Source organism: Passer montanus, unplaced genomic scaffold, assembly GCF_014805655.1.
Source record: "Passer montanus isolate IOZ18808 unplaced genomic scaffold, ASM1480565v1 scaffold122, whole genome shotgun sequence".
NCBI lineage: Eukaryota > Metazoa > Chordata > Aves > Passeriformes > Passeridae > Passer > Passer montanus.
In genome coordinates, this window is record NW_024358945.1 from 1,303,204 (window position 1) to 1,323,993 (window position 20,790).

Here is a 20,790-nt window from a genome sequence, read left to right on the forward strand (position 1 = left end):
GTGTCTGACTGAGAGGGGGAAAATTGTAAAACAACAGCAAATACCCCTTTTGTTGACAGCAGCAGGGACTTTGGTAATATAGAAGTAAGGTGAACTAGCATGTACATTCTCCTAAAGGTGTATTTGTGGTTAATTCTGTTACAGGTAAAAGAGTGAGAGGAAATCAGTATTTTTTCAAAAGTCTCTCATTCCAGTGTACTTTTGTGCTGGCTTTTGTCAAGGACATCTGATACCCTCAGAATTCCTTTACATCAGTGTCCCCTTCTCTGGTGCAGAATGATGATGGCTCCCTGCTCTGCTGCTTCAGTTCTTTATCCTGCTTTTCTCACCATACTTTTGTCTCTGTGTTCCCTCCTAGGCAGCCCCCAGGTCTCCCCACCTGCTGCTGCTGTTCTTCAGTGTTTATCAGGATCTCTTTCTGGCTGGCCTTTTGCTCACAGTGAGGGGACCAGGTGACTCCCAGCAGTGCTTTCTGGGCTGCTGCCACGCTGTGTGCAGTCCCTGCACAGACCTCAGGGACAGAGTCCATGCAGGGATGCAGGCAAGGAGCACAGATCCCATTTTGCTCCCGTTTCCCACAGTGTTGTGCTTTTGGCACTTCTGCTTTGTGCTGCTGTGGGCACAGGAATCCTGCACAAAGACAGGCAGCCCCCTTCCATGGGAGTATTACTCCATTGGTCCAATACCAGAGGAATCTGCACACCTGGAGTGAAATTCAAAGGGTTCTAGAAAATAACTGTTCCAGAAACGAGCTGTTCATGGTCAGTTTCTGAACTGTAAAGTGATTTGCTCATTGTTGGTGTCAGGCAGGAGCTGCAGTTGCTTTGCTGCTGCCTATTCTTTTGTTGTCTAGATGGCTTTTTTCTCCCTGTAGTAACACAGTGAAATAATGTTCTCATGTTATTCTGATTGCTCTGTTGTGGCTTTGAAGGTATAGGAACGCAGATACAACAAACTTTGTCAGGAGAGGTAGCATTTTTTTTATAAAAGCCAAGTGCTTTTATTAAAAAACATGGTTTTTATATACTTGGCTCTTGCAGGGCACTCCTTCTCTGCAGATCCCACGAGGCAGGTTTCACTTCTCTTCTGTGGTTGGGGTAGCAGGCAGTTACGTCAGGGGTGAGCAGAATCTGAGTTTGCTTACTCTGAAGGTTCACTGGTGACACAAAGCTGGGAGGAGATGGCCAGCCCTTCAGAAGGACCTTGACAGGCTGGAGGGATGGGCAGGGAACAACAGTACAAAATTCAAAGGCAAATGCAGGGTCCTGCACCTGGGGAGGAGCAGCTCCAGCACAGGGTGGGGATGGCCTGCTGGAAAGTAGCTCTGCAGGGAAGGACCTGGGGGTCCTGGTGGACCAAAGGCTGTGCAGGAGCCAGCAGTGCCCTGGAGGAGAAGAAAAGCAGTGGTGTCCTGGGGTGCAGTGGAAGAGCAGTGCCAGCAGGTCAGGGGGTGATGCTGCCCCTCTGCTCAGCCCTGGTGAGGGTCACCTGCAGTGCTGTGTCCAGTTCTGGGCTCCTCTGGACAGGAGGGACATGGACAGGAGTTCCTGGAGGGCAACCAAGATGGTTTGAGGACTGGAGCATCTCTCTGAGGAAAGGCTGAGGGAGATAAGTTGTGCAGGATTCCTGATTTGGCAGCAGTCCAAGTCAGTCGCTTCATAGCCCTTTTCCCTGTACATTTAGGAAGTTTCTTCCATCTTCTGGCAAATATATTGATACCCTGTTGAGCTTTCAAAGAAGCTAAATACAGTACAACTTGTAAAAAATGTGAAAGATATGCAGTTGGCTTTGAGTAGCCTTTCCACCAGAACTGATAGTCTTTCAAAGAGCATTTCCTCTGGAGTGATGCTTTCAGAATCTTCTTCCTTTCACTAACATATGCCTAACTACCACTTAACTTGCAGTGCACTCCAAATTCCTGTCAGAGTAAATTTAAAAACCACGGGTTTTACTTTAAAATTTGTCTTTTGATTGCCATGTCTTTGTTTTGCCTTCAGTGGATGTCTAGCTACTTGTTCGAGGGATAAAAAAAGCTCTCTGCAAAAATGATGAGCTGAGTGAAAATTATTTTTGTCTTTGCTGGTGTGTTAAGAGCAATTTACGTTGTACTTTTTATATTCTTCCCACTCTTTTGGGACTTGCAGTAGCTTGGTTTGGATGGAGGAGAGAAACTTTGATTTGAGGGAAGGAACAGAAAACAAAGCAGATGCAGTTGAGGCTGTATTGCAGCCTGTAGGTTCTCTGGGTTTTGGAATTCTGTGCTTAGAGTGCCATGGAAAGGCTGCTGGGAGATCAGATCCCAGGCCAAATCCTGGAAAGCTGTGAACAATTCAAACGGAAATTACACATACCACACATCCGGATTGCAATCAGAATGCTGAGAAATGCTAGCCTAAATTATCATCTATTTGGAATTCATACAGAGATTATCTCAAATTTAAAATTCACTGTAGAAATTACAGATTTTTATGGAGGAAATTATTTTAATTTCTATCCTCGCAGCTGCTTGGGCTGTTAATTGAATGACTGAGCTTTACTCTTGTGCTTTAGGTTCTTTAAGGCTGTGGCTGTGAAAATGGATATAAATTACAGCAGTGTTTAGAGAAAATGAATTCAGGCTTATCCAATCAGCTGTGTGGGCTATTACCTCATCTGCTCGGTCAGCACTGAGCACTTGCTCTTCTCATATATTTATTACAATATCATGGCAGTATTTTTTTCATTAGTGTTTGGAGTTTGTTGTCTTCTCTGTTTATTGCTTATTCCCAGATGTTATGGTCTCTAATTGCATTTTTATTGCTGTAGCCTCTCTTTGTAGATGTGTGTGATACATAGGAATATACAATTACATCATTCAGCACTTTGGAAGTAACTGACAATGTTGTATCTACCAAGGAAATCTCTGGTGAAAACTCTCCATGTTAGAGCTTTAGATGTCTTCATATGAACACATACTTTGTTAGGAATTAGAGGGGGGTTTTGTCTGACTGCAGTGTGAGCTTTTGCCTTAGAGGTCTGTCCTTCACAGCAACCTCTGCCACAAGCACACAGACAAAAAACCCCTTTCTTTTGTCTGCCTGCCTGTGTGCCTTCATCTTTGGAGCAGGTTGTTGTGTGTGGCAGCTGGGAGAAAGGGAGAAGTGCTGAGTGCTGGCTGCCTGGAACCTTGCATCCTCCTATGCAATGCTCTTGGAAAGGGGATTTTTTCACCTTTTACTCACCCAATACCCCAAACTGTGAGGAGCTGTTCCCTAGACCATGCCCTGGGATGAGTGGCATTCAGAGTGTTTGAGACTGCAGAGGGAAATTCCTGAGGGAATGTTTAATTTCCACCCCTGGCTGACTGACAGAGTAGAGGTCCTGCTCTGAAACACGTGGGGTTTTGTTCTTGTTCTGTGTGGAGTCCTGGTACATATGAATTATTGTGAGTTCAGTGGAGCTTTTGCATTTCTTTGCTGTATTGAGTTTGGATGTCTGAATTTTAAGTAGGAGTGGGAGAAGTGATTTAAACAAAACAGTGTAGCCTGTGACCCACCACATTGCCAAAATCACTGTGAAAGACTTGCCCATTTTGAATTCTGATGTAGAATCATTGCTAATTTATCTTTAGCAAAGTGCTGTAAAACAGCCTCCTCTTCACTGGAATATTTGGAGTGCAGAGTCTGCCAGTCAGTTGTATCTACAAGTATCCTCTTCAGGCTTAATGAAACCTTGAAAATTCTCACTGCTTAAGTTGGAGCTTTGCCACTAAACTATTTCATGAATGAAAAATGCAGGACATTAATTTATTAATAATCCATAAACTTTTCAATTGAATCTTGATTTGATTTATGAAAGACTACAAACTTCATAGGCCAAGATTTTCATACAAAAGCTCAGTGAAACTCAGTAATTCTGGGAAGGTTTCTCTTTGAGATTTAACCCTGACATGAGACACCCAAATGTGCCATTGCTTTGCTGACAAAGGGGAGAAGCTGAATGAAAAATAAGAGGATATGTAGGCTCTGGCAGTCCAAGACAGTCCTATGTGTTTGTGGTGAGAAGAGTACAGATCTATGTTGAAAGGTAGGAAAATGTAAGTAACACTACAAGGGGTCTGCTTTTAAAAGGAATCTGTTTAATCTACTTGGTCTCTGCATATTCTAGAGTCACTAAAATCTTGCTTGCTGGGGGAAAAAGCACAGTATTGTTGCTAACTTGGTTGTTAGCAGTGGGATGGTCTATTATCTGCTGGTTCTAAGCATTGTGAGTGACATTGTCAGAGGACCAAGACAAAAAATGGAAGGACTAGGTGGTCCACTTGTGTAGAATATTTACTAGTGATACAAAAAAGAGAAAAGGACCTGAACTGACTTTCTGATTACAGGTCATATTATAAGAGATTCTATGCCTAGGGGAAAAAAACCCAGTTTCTGCAAGTGGGACGTTTTTGGCTGGACATAACTGAGAATATACTGTACAACAGTCAAAGTCATTTTGCAATCATTTTTGTCTGCCCTTTAAAGGCTATCTAAGCATGTGTGGAGAGCAACAACTCTTCAATATCTCTCTTTAATTGACTTAGAGAGCTCTAAAAAAATTAGAGATCCTTTGGGAAGATGTAACCTGAGGGCAGAGTTACATGTAGTGACAGGCCAGGAGGGAATGGCTTCCAGCTAACAGAGAGTAGGTTTACATTGGCTATTAGGAAGAAAGTTTTCACTCTGAGGGTGGTGAGACCCTGGCACAGGGTGCCCAGAGCAGCTGTGGCTGCCCCATCCCTGGAAGTGTCCAAGGCCAGGCTGGGTGGGGCTCTGAGCAACCTGGGCTAGTGAAAGGTGTCAAAAAAATGACCTTTAAGGTCTCTTCCAGCCCAGGCCATTCTGTGGTTTTATATATATCTTATCAAAAGCCAACGACTAACCTGTGCTGTCTTCCATGAGGCCCATCATGTGAATAAAGAAAGCTAAGGGAAAATGTAGAAGCTTAATTCTGGGGGAGAATCAAAATCAGACAACTCAGGTTTCAAAAGGTGAAAGATCATGACATTTCTTTTATGACATATCTCAGTAAAAGGATGAAAACTAAAGCAGCAGAGTGAGTATAAGAGGCAGAATGGAGTAATTTTCTCAGCCAGAGAAACAAGTCTGGCCTAAGGATGTCCTGGGAAATGCTGCATGGAAAGTGCAGCCATCATGTTAGTGTTACTGTTGTATGTTGGCAAGTACTGACAGTGGGTTCAGCATGAGCCTAATTAACAACCTCTCATCCCTGCTGGGACTCAGATACTCCCTGCTGCCACACTCCAAGCTGTTTGCTCCTTTACCCCATCTTCTTCCAGGTCACCAGGCTCAAATGTTTGCTGATAGGAAGCTGTCCCTCCTCAGCCTAACCATTAAACTGAGGCTGAAGTAGGTCCCAAAAACAAAGTGGAGGGAGAGGCTCTAGGCTCAAGTAGCTTGCTGTTGTGTAGTGCTTATTACTCAGGGAGTATTCAATCCATTCCCATTGTGCGAACAGCATCCTGCTGCTCTGGATGTTCATTAGTTTACCCTGGATTTGCAGCAGGTTTGGGAATTGCTTTAAGTGAAAAACAAAATTTGTTTTAGCTTGATAGGAAGCTCAAAACCTACCTTAAAAATAACAAAATATGATGTCCTAGCAGCTAGGACTATGTTCTGTGATTTCCCAGAACCATAGAATCATTAAGGTTGGAAAAAGACTTTCAAGATCATCAAGTCTCACCTTTGACCAATGACCAGCTTGTCAATTAAAGCTTAGCACTGAGTCGTGTCCTGAACTCCTCTGGGGATGGTGACTCCACGCCTCCCTGGGCAGTCCCTTCCCATGCTTAACCTCCTTTCCGTGGGGAAATCCAGTCTGGAGCTTTATTTCCAGGGCTGTTTGTTCAGCTGGCAGAAGAGAGTTGCAGTTTATTGAGACTTCTGGTGGTGTTCTCCAGTTTGAGCCTGGAGCAGGGGTAGTTCCAGGCTCTGCTGGGGATGCAGTCACCCCGGCTGAGGGAGGCCGGGCCGGGATCCCGGCGCTGTCCAGGGTCCTGACACCAACAAACCGCACCAGAGAGCCCGGCTGGAGCGGGAGAACGTGTGAGTTCTCTGGTGCTAAAAGCAAGGGAAGCACCGAGTCAGCGAGGAGAGGCCTTTGTGCGAGGTCAGATTTCAGATCCGAAAGCAAATTGTGCAGTCTTGGCTTGGGTTGGGTCCCTCAGGCCTGGCCCCCGTTTGGCTGCCCTCTCAGTAAGGGATTAGCCCCAAAAATACTTTCACAGAATCACAGGATTGTTTAGGTTGGAAAGGACCTCCAGGAGCATCAATTCCAATCTTTGAATGGTTTCCACCTTGTCAGCTAGAGCAGAGCAGTGAGTGCCACAGCTGGGTGTTTCTTGAAGGCTCCTAGGGATGGTGATTCCCCCACCTCCTGGGCAGCCCACTCCAGAGCCTGGCGAACCCTTCTGTGAAGAAATTCATCCTGATGCCCAACCTGAACCTTCCCTGGCACAGCTTGAGGCCACTTCCTCTTTGCTGTAGCTCATTACGTGGGAGCAGAGTCCAACCCCACCTGGCTGCATCCTGCTCTCAGGTACTTGTGGAGAGTGAGAAGGTTCCTCCAAGCCTCCTTTTCTCCAGGCTAAACACCCCCAGCTCCCTCAGCTGCTCCTCACAGGACTTGTGCTCCAGACCCTTCCCCAGCTCTGTTGCTCTTCTCTGGATAAGGCTTTGTGTAAGCTTGCTAAAAAATGACATTTTCTGATTACTTTTTAGGGAAGCTATACCCTTATATAATGAAATGACACTTCTCCCCATTTAATCTTATGTTGCTGAGTGTTTTATTATTGATGTAGAAGTGACTGCTGTTCATTCAAATCAGTCATGATAAGTTATTCATTAATTATTCTCGTGCCCCTATGTGATAATGTTTTAAGGTGTTCTGTTTTCATTACTAGAAAATGAAGTAGCTAATGGAAACTTCATTGGTTCTGTAATTGCAGTAGTTATTCCCCTTTACCTCCTTGGCCTTCTAAACTTCTGTTTTCGTAACCTTTAGACATGACATTACATAGCACTGCACTTCCCTCTAATTGCTTCCTTATTTGGTAAACATGGCTTTTTAAACAAGTCGGTAGTCACTCGTTATGTGTAAATCCTTTGCTGCTGCTGACCTCCTTTCTGGCTTTCCAGCAAGGGCTTTTAACCTTGCCCCTGCTTCTCTGCAGAAAGACTGCCCTGAAGAAAGTGTTCTAAATGCAGACCTGTACCATTGCCTGATGTGCAGTCCTTCAAGGTCTGTGTTGTTCTCTTGGTGTGCTGTTATTTGCTTTTCAAGCCTTGTGTGTCAGCTTTTCATGTCCTGTTAGTTACATCAGCCAGATCATGTGCCGTATGGTTTTCTGTGTGGATAGACTAAAGATGTAAGATGCAGGTTGATACGTTGTTAAATAACCTCCATATCTGTTGTAAAACTTAGAGTTTTTGATGTCTGAAATTTGTCTTAAAAGTTATGTTTTGCCTCCTTATTGATAAGGTAAGTGGAACTTTAAGAGGCTTAATTTTTATCATTAATAGAGGAGAAAAAAATGGAAGTGTGCAAGTATTAACATAAGCAGTCTTTTCACACTGCTGAGAAACCAATCTCAGTGTTTAAACTCTAATTCCAAATTTCCTGGACAGCTCAATCATTGCTACTTGTCTTTGATGTCTTTTTTAACCAAATATGTCAGTGATTCATCTGAACTGTTCAGAGGTAAGGGAAAGGCAAGGATCACTTGTTGATGAGAGGATCTTTTCCTTGTAGAGGTTCATTGTCTGATGAGCTGTCAAAATGAAGTGTGTTGCTACTTTGATACCTACCATGATAACTAAATCCATATTTTGATGCCTCTAGGAGCTGATTAATTACCTTTGCTGTATCTGCTTATTCATATGAATGGGATCAAGAATTCAGAGATCCATTCCTTTCTATAAGTGTTATTGTCCTTTCTGCAATTAGGATTGGAAGCCCTTTTTATTTTTTATAAGCTGAAACAAGCCTTATTTGTTGCATACACTGTGTCTTGCTAATAAGATTTTGAGGAACATGAAGTTGTTGATAAACCTTTTGTAAAACTGGGAAAAGTAAACAGTACCCCTTACTGAGCAATAATTGCTCTTGCAAAATCTGCACATATTTTCCTTGCTGACTGTGTTGTCCCCTCCTGCCACAAGAGAACAGTTCAACATTCTTTACCTTCCTTACACCAGACATTAGTAAGCAGATACCTTGCAGTTTTCCCTGTTCTCTTCTGGTTTCTGCTTGCTACTCAAACTGTGCACCTTGAAATCACTGGGGAGAACGTACAGGCAAGAGTTGGAGGACTTTGTCATTCGGTAGTCATATATTTTGGGTTGATCTTAGTTTCTCTGCCTGGAATGTAACAGTTGTTCACTTTAGCTAAAGCTTTTGTGCGTGAGAGTTAGTGTGTGCCTGCAGAGAGTAACTTCCTCAGCCAGGATATTGTGCACTGTAAGGCAGGAGATGAACTGCCTTGAAGTTTATATTGCATTTTCCCAGACCTGCAGGAAAACTCATTAAACTATCATAAGATAACTGCTTGTGTTGTTTAATAGATTTGCATGACATTAAAAAAGTAGCTTTCCTCCCAGAAGTGGAAATCATCCTTGTTTCCATGCAACACAGTCACAACTTGAAAAGGTTTTGGTGCACATTTTTTGGCTTAGGCTTAGAGCACTTTATTAATGCAGCCCTGGTGTTTACAGGTTGATACACAGCTTTTCTGCTCAGGCTTGGAGCAGATTGAGAAACAGAAAAATTGCTGGAATACCTGCTGTTCCTCTGTGTCTTTCTGCCACCTGGTGCCAGCGTTCTGGGAGGCAGTGCCTGGCCGGGTAAAGCCTGGGCAGTGCCTGTGTTTAACCTGAGCCAGCTGCAGTGGGAGGGAGGCTCCTGTGCCCCTGCCTCCAGAGGGGCTGGCAGGGCAGAGCAGCGCTGGCAGTCCCACCCAGGGGATGCTGCTGCCCTCCCCGTGGCATCTGGGGTTGTCAGGAGCTCAGGGAAAAGGAAAGGTTTGCTGAGTGTTGCTGTGGGTGTTGGAAGGGTTCAGTGCTTTGCCCTGTGACTCCAGGTTTAGCCTTATCACCCAGGATTTAAACAGAAGAAATCAAAGGAAGCACCCAGGAAAATGAGAAGGGGGTAAGGGAAGCCAACAGAGACAGTTGTTTGTAGGTTCTGGTCGTGCTAATTCTCAAGGAATTTGTACACTGTTTTTCCTTTTTCTACCATTTCCATGGGCCTGGGGCACTCCACAGAGCATTTAAATGCAGCTGTTTAGGAGGCAATGCAAGTTGTTCTTGAGACTTCCCAATTGTGGAAATGTTGGAAACTGTAACATCTCCTGGAATAAGAGAAACCCTCCCCACCCCCACAATATCACCAAATGATGTTTTCTTTTTATAATTTTAAATCAATTTTTGGGATCATAATGCATTGCAGGTTGTAAAGTTTGGATCCAGAAATCTTGCAGATCTTTGGAATTTCTCACCTATTTATCCTTTTTGTCTTGTCAGGGAGGATACCCTTGCCATTGCCAGAGCATTCATTGTTTAAACTGTCTATGAAATACAGTCAATAGTCTGTTCCAATCTACAAATGTGCTTTTTTTGGTTTACTTTTTCCATAATCCCCACACTGTGCTGTCCTGGCGATATGGAGGCTGACTCTATTGAATTAAAGGTCACATCAGCAATTTGAAATGTTCTCTTAATTCCAAGCAAGTGCTCCCTTGCAGTGACATCATGCTGGGTAGAAAGCTGTTAAAGATCACACCATTTTGAAGTTCCTACTTAAAGTACAGCTGGAGCTAAAAGTGACTGCCAGCTTAGTCACTGCTGCTCCATGCTTTATGTGAATAATGTTGCAAAGCGTTCTCTCTTTAGCGTGCTCTGCAGTTCATGGATCCTTTTGGGTAGCAGAGCTTTTCCTGCAGCAGCACAGCACTGCATTTAGTCTTCCAAGTGGTCTTTTGTAGCCCCTGTCCCTGTGTAAATGGTTCCTGAGGTTCCAATCTTGTGAAAACAGTACTGCCTGAAGCACATATTTGTGGAGAGCACAAAGCTTGTGTAAGCTTGAATGAAAATTGCACCTCAGGGCTGCATAAAGACACTGCTGTCATGGCTGAGACATGGGGACCTGCAGAGGACCTTGTCCCACCTGGACAACTTTTCTTTGGTACAGCACCGAGCTGCAGGTTTCAGCATGTACCAGCTGGCAGTGCCAAAATCAGCTGAAGAAGGTAGCTGGAGGTCCAGTGTGGGATCTCTTTCTCTTCTTTCATGGTAACTGCCACCATCTCTTTGTGCAATAATCACATTTTAATCAGAGTCCTGTTCACAGGAGAGAGCGAGTGAGAGACAGTAGGTTTAGGCTAGATAAATGGAATTTGAGATTTATTTCTGTGAGGGTGGTGAGGCAGTGGAACAGGCTGCCCAGAGAAGTTGTGGGTGCCCCATCCCTGGAAGCATTCAAGGCCAGGGAGGTTTGGTTGGGTCTGGTGGAAGGTGTCCCTGCCCAGAGGTGTTGGAACAGGATGGTCTCAAAGGTCCCTCTGAGTCAAACCAGTCTGTGGTTGTGTGCCTGTTCCCCTGCTGCCCCTGGGTCCCTCCTTACTCTGGGCTCCTGCACCTGGTCAGGATGGAATTGGCAGCTGGCTGGAGAGAAGGAATGGGAGAACCAGAGCCCCCCATTTCCCTTGGGACACACCTCCCCTGGCACTAATGGATTTTTGTGGCCAAGCTGTCGTGGCTCAGAGCTCTGTGGGTGGCACAAAGGGGCCAAACCTGACCTGTGCCATGGGGCAGGAGCTGCTGCCACCCTGCAGTGCCTGGCAGCTGACAAGGCACTGGGACTCTCAGGGGTCAGCTGGCTCCTTAGGGAATTCACTACACCCTCACCCTTCCCATCAGGATACTGCCTGCTCAAAAGGGACAGCAAAATCACAGCATCTCTTTCCAATTCAAAAGGCTTATTAAAAGATAAATTATTCTAATTTATGTTCTCAGCGCTTTCAATGATTTTTGTATCTTCAGCATTAAAGCAGAGGCTGAATACTGTAGTTCTTCCTGTAAGAAGCTGGTTTCTGATTAAAGTCTTTGTCAGTGAGTGGGCAAAAAATTAGTGCATTAACAATCTAACAATGAAATCAAAGTGATTTAGAGTAGCATTATCTAAAATTATTTTTTGTTAGTATGTGTAATGTTCTTTTAACTGATGACAATGATTTATTTCTACTTAGATGGATGATGAAACTAATCAGTGCATTGCTTGAGAGATGCTTTGTTAAATTACTCCCATATTCAATTGGGAGTCTTTAATCTATTGCTCCGTGTGCTTATTTGTCATTGAATTTGCAGGGGGATGTGCAGGTTCTTTTGTTTACATGAATATTGACTAGAATGCCTTCACTGAGTAGAGTTTCCTTGTTTAAAAAGGGGAAACTGAGACAATGGGGCCTTCCTGTCTCTGGTTTTGTTGGGAGATAACTTTTTTAAAAATGCTTCATGTAATTTGTTTAATAAATTACTTGACCTATGTTTACAAGGGAATTCATCCTGCTTATTTCCAATACACAAGGTGTTACTATTTAAAAGTATTTGTAAATTCTATGGTAATTCTTGCTTAATAATGGGAATAAGTTTGTGGTTTTCTGGTACATTTTCTCTGTCAGACGAAATAAACTGAGGCTGTTTTTTTCCAGTCCACCCACAAGACTCTGGCCATTCATAAAAATTTTATGAATGAGGAAAATAACATGTGTTGACAATGAAAATAACAGTTTCAGGAAGATAATATTAGTGGAAATGCTTTTGTTACAGCTCTGCTGCCTAAAGCCAGCATTTGTTAGGCTAGCTTAGAATTCTAAGGAGAAACAGCTGAGCTTTTTGTGACCATTTAGCATAAATGACAGCTGGGTCCCTTTAATGTGAGACTTTACACACTGTCAACTATGAACTGATAATTTGCCTAGCAAAGTGTTGTGATGTGGAAGGTAAAGAAGGAAAGCATTAGAAGGCTTTGTGGAGAGGAAGAAACCCCCATATTTCATGGTTGCTTATGGGCAACACTTGAGTCTAGGACTTGTATCAGTTTTGTGTGACCAGTTTTGTGTTTGTTTGGACAAAGAGCTGCTGGAATGCCCCTGCAGTCTCAGCAATAACACAGATCTGTGATCAATAGTCATGTGCAGGGTTCTCCCTGGTCACCCTGAGTAATTGCTCTTCTTTGAGCCCAGAGCACCTGAAATGCCACCAAGCAACACAGACAGTTGCTCCTTTGGACTTTGCACCCCTGCACGCTGGTAATGGCACTGGAATGATGCCTTTTGCTCAATGTAGGAAGTTTAAAGGTGCTATCTTGTGGAAGAAAGGCCATTGAACATTTTAAGCTAATGTCTTGAGTCTTCAGTACTTTGCTGGGGGAGGCAAAAGTGTCTGTGGGCATGGTGGCTTTCCACCAAGAGCTGTGTCCAGCCTGGTTTTCCTTCTGTGTGCACAGAGCAAGTGGATCTTCACAGCTTAGGCGGAGGGACAGCCACCATGATGGTGGAATCTGCCCCTTCTGCTTTCCTTTGGCTTCTTCAGATCACCCTGTCAGTCCTGACCTTGTTCTTTGGCTTCTTAGACTCTCTCAAGTGTTGGCTAGTCCAAGATGTGATCCAAACTTGGGGATTATTTTGTTGTTAATCAGTAGCTATACCTTGGCAGGTGTGATTAAGTAGTTGCATTGTGAAACGAAACTTTTGGAAATTTATAGGCTAATCCTTTGTTTCAAGGGGAAGGGAGTGCTATTCTGAAACTAATAGGCTGTTTGGACAAAAGCCACTAGGAGTGAAGTTAACAGGACTAAGCAGTAAATGGGGGGAAGAAGAATTAGAAAGATAAAAAGCAGCAAATAAGGATTTGATTAATGAAAAATGAGTGTAAGCTGGAACCAATGTGTGTTGATGCCATTGTCTTTAGAATGTAGAAATTGTGTCTATTTTCACAGTGTGGGTTCCCACCAAGCTCCCTACTTTGTACAAAGTAAAATAAAAAATAGAACTACCTCATCTTGGTGTGGGAATCTTTTGTACACACCGGGTAGCAAGGCTGTGTTCAGGATAATAGAAGGACAAGAGCTTCAAAATTTCATCAGCTTGTGGATACCAAAGTATGTATGCAAGTGAGAACTGGTACTATAATCTCTGAGCAGAACAGGAAATAAGCTTCCCTTGAAGGATAGCAAATCATCTCAAGAATATTAAAGGCTATTTGCAACTCAGAATTTGGAATCAATTAACCACTGTTTGTTTGGGGGGATCTAAAGGCACAGAATTTGTGACAGTGACCACTACTCTTAAAAGCAAGAGTTAATGTCTGCTGCCTTTGTGGTCTGGCACAGCCTTTGTATAATCAGCTGTTTTGAAGGGAGCTTTGATGTATCTTTAGGCTAGGTACTTCTATTTATAGAACACATCTAGTCTACCTTTCCTCTGCTTCCCACCCCCATGCCTTTACAGAGAATGTGAGTTCTCATTTGATCAGGGTCACCTCAGGGGTGAGATGTCCTTTGAATCTCAAGATATGCTCCTGATCAGTAACTGTAAGTTAACTCCTCTTGAGAAGGCAGATGCAGGACAAGAATGCAGCTACATATTCAGTATTGCTCTGCTGTGCTATCAGTACATTCCTAACCATGGCTGACCCTCAGATGCTAAAACTTTTCTGCCTAAGCATATCTTAATCCAGAGTTAGTTTTTGCATTAAAAAGCAGGTTGTGACTGTATGAAAGCTGAACAGTCTAGTTTGCAGAGAAAGGTAGACAAAACAAGTAAATGCAGGAAGAAGAGAAATAAGACAGAAGGAATAAGTTCTAAAAAATGCAGAGTCTGTGCTGTAATCCTGGCTGTGCTTTCTGGACCATGTCCTGTCTTGCAGTGCCTGGTGAATGTATGATGCAATGGCAGAGGTTGCTCTGTACATGCAAGTGAGGCCACCCAGAGAGAATTGTTCTGTGCTACTGCATCCTCTCTCCTTGGCATCTGTGCTCTCTGAGGCCTGTGCAGTAACTCCTGTCTCTGCTGCAAAGTCAGGCTTTGACAGGTTTGATAAATAAAAATCCCTGCACATTTTTTTTTGCTTGAGGAGAATATTAACTCTTGTATTGCAGACAAATCACATTCTGTGACTGAATCACACTGCTTTAAATTCACATGTCTCTTCACCACCTTTTTTTTCATGTGCTGTGTGACGCTTACATGGGTGCCCCAAGCTCACAAGAGGCTTGGGGCTGACAGGAACTTGTCCCATCCATAGTTTGGGATCCTCTGGAATGAGGACTATGCAGATCTAGTATATTATGTGTATGGTGCATGGGATCCCATGACCATTTGACTTTGCAATTTCATGCCCTGTTGAGCAGCTACAAGAGCTCCTCAGATAAAATGGTCCCATTCTAATTTTAATTTATGCTGATACTAATTGTAACGTGTCTGGGCAGTTGGCTGCTTAAGGAGCTGCTGTCAAGCTCCAGATATCTTTGCCTAAGGCTCTGGACTGACCTGTCCCAGCAACAGAGCCATGGAGAGAGCAGGGTGACTCTAGATTCCCAGTACACTTCTGTCATCACAGCCTTCTGTGTTCCTTCCTTCCTTCCTCAGAGGTGTCTTTTGTATATCAGCTCAGGAAGATCACTCTCATGGATTGTTTTTCCTGGTTGCCTTGTTTCCGCTGTGTCCTTGCAGCTTGCCTGGAAGGCTTGTGAGCTGCCTGACTTTGACCAGCTCTGCATCAGGAACAGGCAGTTTTGGTTTTGCAGAAAATAATCTTCTGCGTAGGGTTTGTTGCATCCTGGTTTGGGGAGTGGGGATCAGACTGGTTCTACATGTACTTACCAGCTCATTTCTGTACTTTTTTTTTTCCTTCACTCCTAATTCTCCTTTTTACTTTGTCACTTTGAGCTCTAACACCTCCCTGGGTTCTCCAGGAATGGCTGCTACAAAGATGTTTGTGTTCTCCTCTGTAACACTGGTCTTGTTTTGTGTTGCTAGGCTACTCCCTTCCAGCTGCCACTGAAGAAATGTTCCGTGGTGGGAAACGGTGGGATCCTGAAGAAGAGTGGCTGTGGCAAACAAATAGATCAAGCAGATTTTGTCATGCGGTAAGACAGAAATCTCAATGACACATTATCCCCCTTCCACCTGCTCAGCCTCAGCCTTTTCAGAGCTGTTCAGCTGGCATTAATCAATGAGCATTTGCCTTGTTGCCCTGCCTTTGCAGGATGCTTTGCACAAGCAATTTGGGTCAGAGTGTGAGGAGAGGCAAAAAAGGAGTTTGGGCTTGGTTCTGTGAGGGGATATGGGGTGAGGGGACAGTGTGCTGGCCAGTGAAGTTGGGAGGGCTTGTGCAGTGTCTCAGGGAGGTGCTGAGGAGCTGCTTTTCTCATCATTTATGCAGTGGTAGCCAGGGTGCTTCATCCTGCTCTGTGCTCTGTCCTCTGAAAGTAAATGTAATCTGTGCAACCCTCAGAATGAGTAGGGGCTGACTTATGGGGCAAGGCTTCAGCTGCTGCAAGCCAAAATCTTCCTTTGTCTTCCCTCAAGACTGAACTGTGGCTGTCTGAGGAAATGCCAAACTTCCCTTGATGTGAGGTTTTTGTGATTCTTCACATTTCCTTTCCCTCCAACTTTCCTTAATTTACAAGAACCTGTCAGGAGGGATGTTGAACCAGCTACTGCTTTTGTGATTAACTTTGGCACTTTCTAGCTCTGTGATCCTTAAGGAAGAAAGACAGAAATTAGTTCCTCCCTGATAAACATGAACAAGAGAAACACTGTGGGAGAGAAACTGGAGGACTGCTCCAAAAGAGATGAGAAATGGAGTTTCTTTGGGTTTCTGAGGGATGCATAATGAACACCCACTATAACAAATCTCCTTATTAGATCCTGATAACTCATTATAAAACTATACAAATTTGTTCTAAACCATTCCTGTAATTTCTGGTTTGCCTCTCAAAGACCAAAAATGCCTTCATTATTAAATGCCTGTTAACACAAAGAAACAGAACAAATTAAAGGCATAGGGAAACATTTCCTTGGAGCACTTAGAGAAGAGAAGATGTAAAGCACAGGGGAGAGCAGCACTCTGATTGTAATTACTGCAAAACTCCTTAGGTGTTTCATAGACTAAATACCAGAAACTGCAGCAGGTATGCAGTTTCTTGTATTCTATATTTTCTAGAAATTAAAATGCTGTAGGAGCGACCAGTTACAAAAACAGAAGTTTGAAAAAAAAATTAAAAAATCAAGAAACCAACAAAACAGCAGATATTTTAGCTTGATCATAAAACCCTATTTCTCTGCAGGGAGACTAAAGCAACCATTATATGTACAGAGCTTGTTTTGTTTTAGAAATAAGTGATAGGGAGAACCTGCTCAAATCCCAGTCACTGTCTGCAGGCTCTATTATATTAGTGATATGAAGTCATTTTTATGGAAAATTTAGTTGATCTTTTCTAAATCGCATAACACTTCTCATTTTTAAAAAAGAAATATGTATAATATCTTCAAAGTATTTCTGCAGTGTGAAATGTCCTGCCAGGTTTTGCCCTTGTTTGTTAATTCCCTTCACATAGTTTTCATTTCACTTATGTATATTTCCATAAGCTTTGTCATGTGAGAGAAGATGGCTGCAGTCATATGTTGTAATTGCTAAGGTTATTTAATGAGTTTAGACTCATCTGGTTGCTGAGCATCTTCTACAAACAGTTGTTCCAAGACAGATATGGAAAGAGCAGCAGTTTTCAGCCCCTAAGGCATAGCAAGCTGCATATGCAATGAGAAAGCTGCAGATGGTCTCCATGTTTAGGTGTTGTGGTTGCAAAGGGCTCTTCTTCTGATTTTCAAGTTTCTAATTCTTATTTCTAAGGAAAAAAAGTTTTCCCCACTCCCTACCTGCTAATGCTTATTTTAAGAGAGAAGTGTTGGGTAGTAGTCCTAAGCCATGTCTCTAACTCTATTTTTCATGTACTTATTTCTCAGTACCAGGTATAGCAGTAAGAGAATTAAAAATTAAGTTTCTTAGTATGAGTCTTGTGCTTCAGTGTGTTCCTCACCTGCAGAACACTCAGCTCTCTGCTGACCAATCCAAGAAAATTATTGGGAAGGTCAAGTGACAGATTTCCTGCAGTTTCCTGTGGATACTCAGGCCATTACTTAATGTTTCCTGCACTGTAAAGTGGGAATCAGACTTACTGATGATGTGTTTAAATAATGCATCTGTGACTGGCTTATGAAAGAATTGTCATTAACTTGATGCTGAGATGACAAAAACTAGGGTGAGGTCTTAGCCCTTCATAGTGCTTTTAAATGAACTTGAACCAAAAATGATTTTTTAAAAGCGTGCCCTAAGAGCTTGTGTTTATTCAAAGCAGAGAGCATAAAATTGTGATCTGCCAGAGATATGCCACCTCTCTACCCTAGAGCAAATCAGCTATAAGTCTTCCTTCACAAATATTTGTTTGACTTTTATTTTACTTTATTTTAAGGAACTTTTTCTTGTTAAGATTTTGAAATTTATGTCTGAGAATTAAAATTTCCCTATGCTTCTGGCCTTTCCCTTTCCTATTCCTCTACTCATCAATGATTGCAGGTTCTAAAACCTCTGATTTTGATTATTTTTTTGTCTTCCTTTGAATTTCTCTAGCTTCTCTTAATTTGTGTAGAGTGAACTACAAGCTGTTTCCTGACTGAATTTCAATACATTGTATACATCTTAACAAATCCAGTCATGAAAAGGAGAAAATGTTCCTGGAAATTTTGTATTTCTTGGTGAATTATGTTTCATGTAGTTAGGACTTTGCTGTCCTTTTCCTTGGCATTTTTTGATGAGTGATTTAATTCATTATGTTTCATGTAGTTAGGACATTGCTGTCCTTTTCCTTGGCATTTTTTGATGATAATTTAATGTTTTGAGAGCTGGTATTTGTATGCAGATAGAGGCTGATATAGCACCACTGTGGTTTTGGTTGGGGTTGTTTTGTTCTTGTTGTTGGTTGATTGGGTTTTTTTTACTTAAAAATTGCAGAGAGAAAACCCCAATAACATAAACATCTAAAAGCCTTTCTCTGAAAGAAAATCCAAATTATGTTTGTCTTTGGGAATCATTATTTCATTTTTGCCTTTTAAGCATTCCAAACACTCTTCATGTCTTTGTTTTAAAGGAGAAATTTTAAATTAATAGTGTTTGGAAACTAGTTTAGTGTAATTTTTATGTATTGTGTAGATTTCTCCTGTCTGATTTTTGGGGCAGTGCACAGGGTTGGATGTTGTTTGAATGTAAATTCATCTCTATCTCCTGCACCTTCCTCCTTCTCCTAGGTCGTTAAAAAAAGAGCTTTTAGGACTGTTCACTGTGTGCATGTTTCCCTCTACTTCTGGTTTGAGTTTTGATTCTCTGCTTCCCAAAGTAAATTTGGTCAATTGCTTTGGCTTTATCCCATCACTACCCTGCCCACCAGAACAAGCTTGTGAGCAGAACTGAGACACACATGTCTAAAAAGCCACCTGATTTCTTTTTTTTTCGTTTTCTCAGTAAAATCTATAAGATGATGGTACCCCACAGTGTAATATTAAAAATGCCAGTTGTAATGCCTGTAATAGAGTGCCTGAATATTATCAGTCTGAAGCCTGATACTGGTAACAAGGCAAAGCAGAGTGAAAACCAGAACTTTTAAAGAGTTTGGATTTTTTAAAAATGTTCTTCTGTAGGTACTAACAGCCTCTCCACAGCCTGTCAGAGATGTCAAGTGCATGCCTTTGGTTTTCCTCAGCAGCTACACAGATCTCATCTCTGGAAAAGGTTATAGTTCTCTATTTCCCCACAATCTGGTACAAAAATGCTCACAGGTGTGGTACAGTAGGAGCAATTGTAGCCTGGTCCAGTAATACACCACTGAAGCCTATCAGTCCTGAATGTCATCTAAAATCTTGACTGTCTTTGTGTGCAGGTGCAACCTTCCTCCTCTGTCCAGTGAATACAGCAAGGACGTTGGATCCAAAACCCAACTGGTGACTGCAAATCCCAGTATAATTCAAAAAAGGTAGAGAGCAGATTTTTTTTTTTTTCTGGTTGGGGGTAGACAAAAAGAAAAGTGCTTCATCAGTGTTATAGAAATTGGTGCATCAGAGTTGTGTTCCTGATAATCTGATCCTGGAAGGGGATCTGGAAAAGGTGCAGTAGGCAATGGTTTGGTGTTAGGTAAAATAATTGAAGGCTAAGCCTCTGATGCTTTCAGTGTAGGCAGGGAGCTAAGGGAGGGGTGTGCTGGTGGGTGCCCCAAGCTGCTCTGCTGGCCAGGCCAGCTGGCTGCTGCATCCCACAGTTCATGAGGGTGCTGATTTGGGCTGCTCTTTGTTTCAGCACACAGAACCTCTGAGTCTCACTGCCTTTGCATTATGTTTGATACTGACTTACAGAGTATAAAAGAGGTTAGGGCAGAACTGCTTGGCAGGGTGTGATCATACAAGCTTTGCTTTCATAGGGAACTGGGACAAATTTGCGTTGTTTATTAGAGTTGGTTGAAATTTTCCAAATGTCAGTTGCTGATGAGAGTGGGGAAGAGGGAGTGGGGAAAAAAATGTCAGTGCTATCTCTGAGTTTGTCTTCCTGAATTTTAATTGCCATGTTCTTTGTTTATCCTCTGGAATGAGGTAGGTTGTTCTCAGGCAGAACAAGATCTGGTAGTAACCTGCCATGTTCACTGAAAAACACAAGAGGAAAAAATATGAACCAAGGGGATGAGCAGGAAATGACTAGGCATAAAGAAATGTATAATGTGAGTACTGGCAGGTGAAGGCTTGTGAAAGGAAGCAAAGCAGGGAAAATAAATGCATGGTAGAAAGCCAGGTGTTTTATAAAGAAAGGCACTGGCTTGGAAATGGATGTTTGATGGTATTTAAATGTGATATTTTTCCTCTCTTTGAGGCATTGAAGGGTTCTGTAGTTTAGTGTGTGGCAGAGATGACAGTCTTTGACAGAGTAGAACAGAGAGGACAAGCAAGAGGGAAATGGAATAATAATAATAACAATGAGCCTCAAGAGCTGATTACAGGCAGAGAGTGCTTGAGTAGGGGCAGGCACAGAAATGCTTGTGGGATGAGATCAAACCAAACCAAGCAGAACTGGCAGGGGATGGCACCAGGTGCCAGGCAAAACCAGGGAGTAACCCAGGGCAGTGGATCTGCAGACAGGGAGTCTGAAAATGCTGTGCTATGTAGATGGCTAATTGATTTAAGAAGTGGAATGGAATGGCCAGAGCATCCCATCAAGGGAAGATCAGTTTGGGTGTGACATTTGGGATGAAATGACGAGGAGCAATGTGAAACACCACCTTTCAGAGGGTTTTGCAGTTTGCAAGACAGAGGATTATTTAACTCAGGCATGTTTGTTTTGCACCCTCCCCTCTATCAAGGCCTGGAGTAGAAAGCTGACTGTAGCTACTATTTTTGAACAGAAAAGGGAAAGAGTTTTAGTGATGCTTGGAAGAGACTGTGGAGCCACACTGGAGAGTCCATGGAGTGTTCCAGAAAGAGGGGAGGGATGGAATGAGGAGATGGTCAAAGAAGCAGATGGAGAGAGCAAGGTGCTACTTTGTGAGGGGTGGATATCTCAAGGAGGAGTGGAGGGGGGTGGGAAATGGGGAAAAAGAGAGAAAGGAAACAAGATGGTGATTAATGTCAGGTGAAAGTGAGTGGACAGTTCCTGT

General features: G+C 42.8%; 1 protein-coding gene across 1 annotated transcript in view; it reads left to right on the forward strand.

Annotated features, from left to right (window-relative positions):
* Window positions 1-20,790, forward strand: part of ST8SIA1 (ST8 alpha-N-acetyl-neuraminide alpha-2,8-sialyltransferase 1) — a 100,957-nt gene that overhangs the window by 38,078 nt on the left and 42,089 nt on the right. The window contains exons 3-4 of the mRNA XM_039698250.1: window positions 15,077-15,186; window positions 19,033-19,125. Coding sequence (XP_039554184.1) covers window positions 15,077-15,186; window positions 19,033-19,125 — 203 coding nt within the window. The remainder of the gene's footprint in view (window positions 1-15,076; window positions 15,187-19,032; window positions 19,126-20,790) is intronic.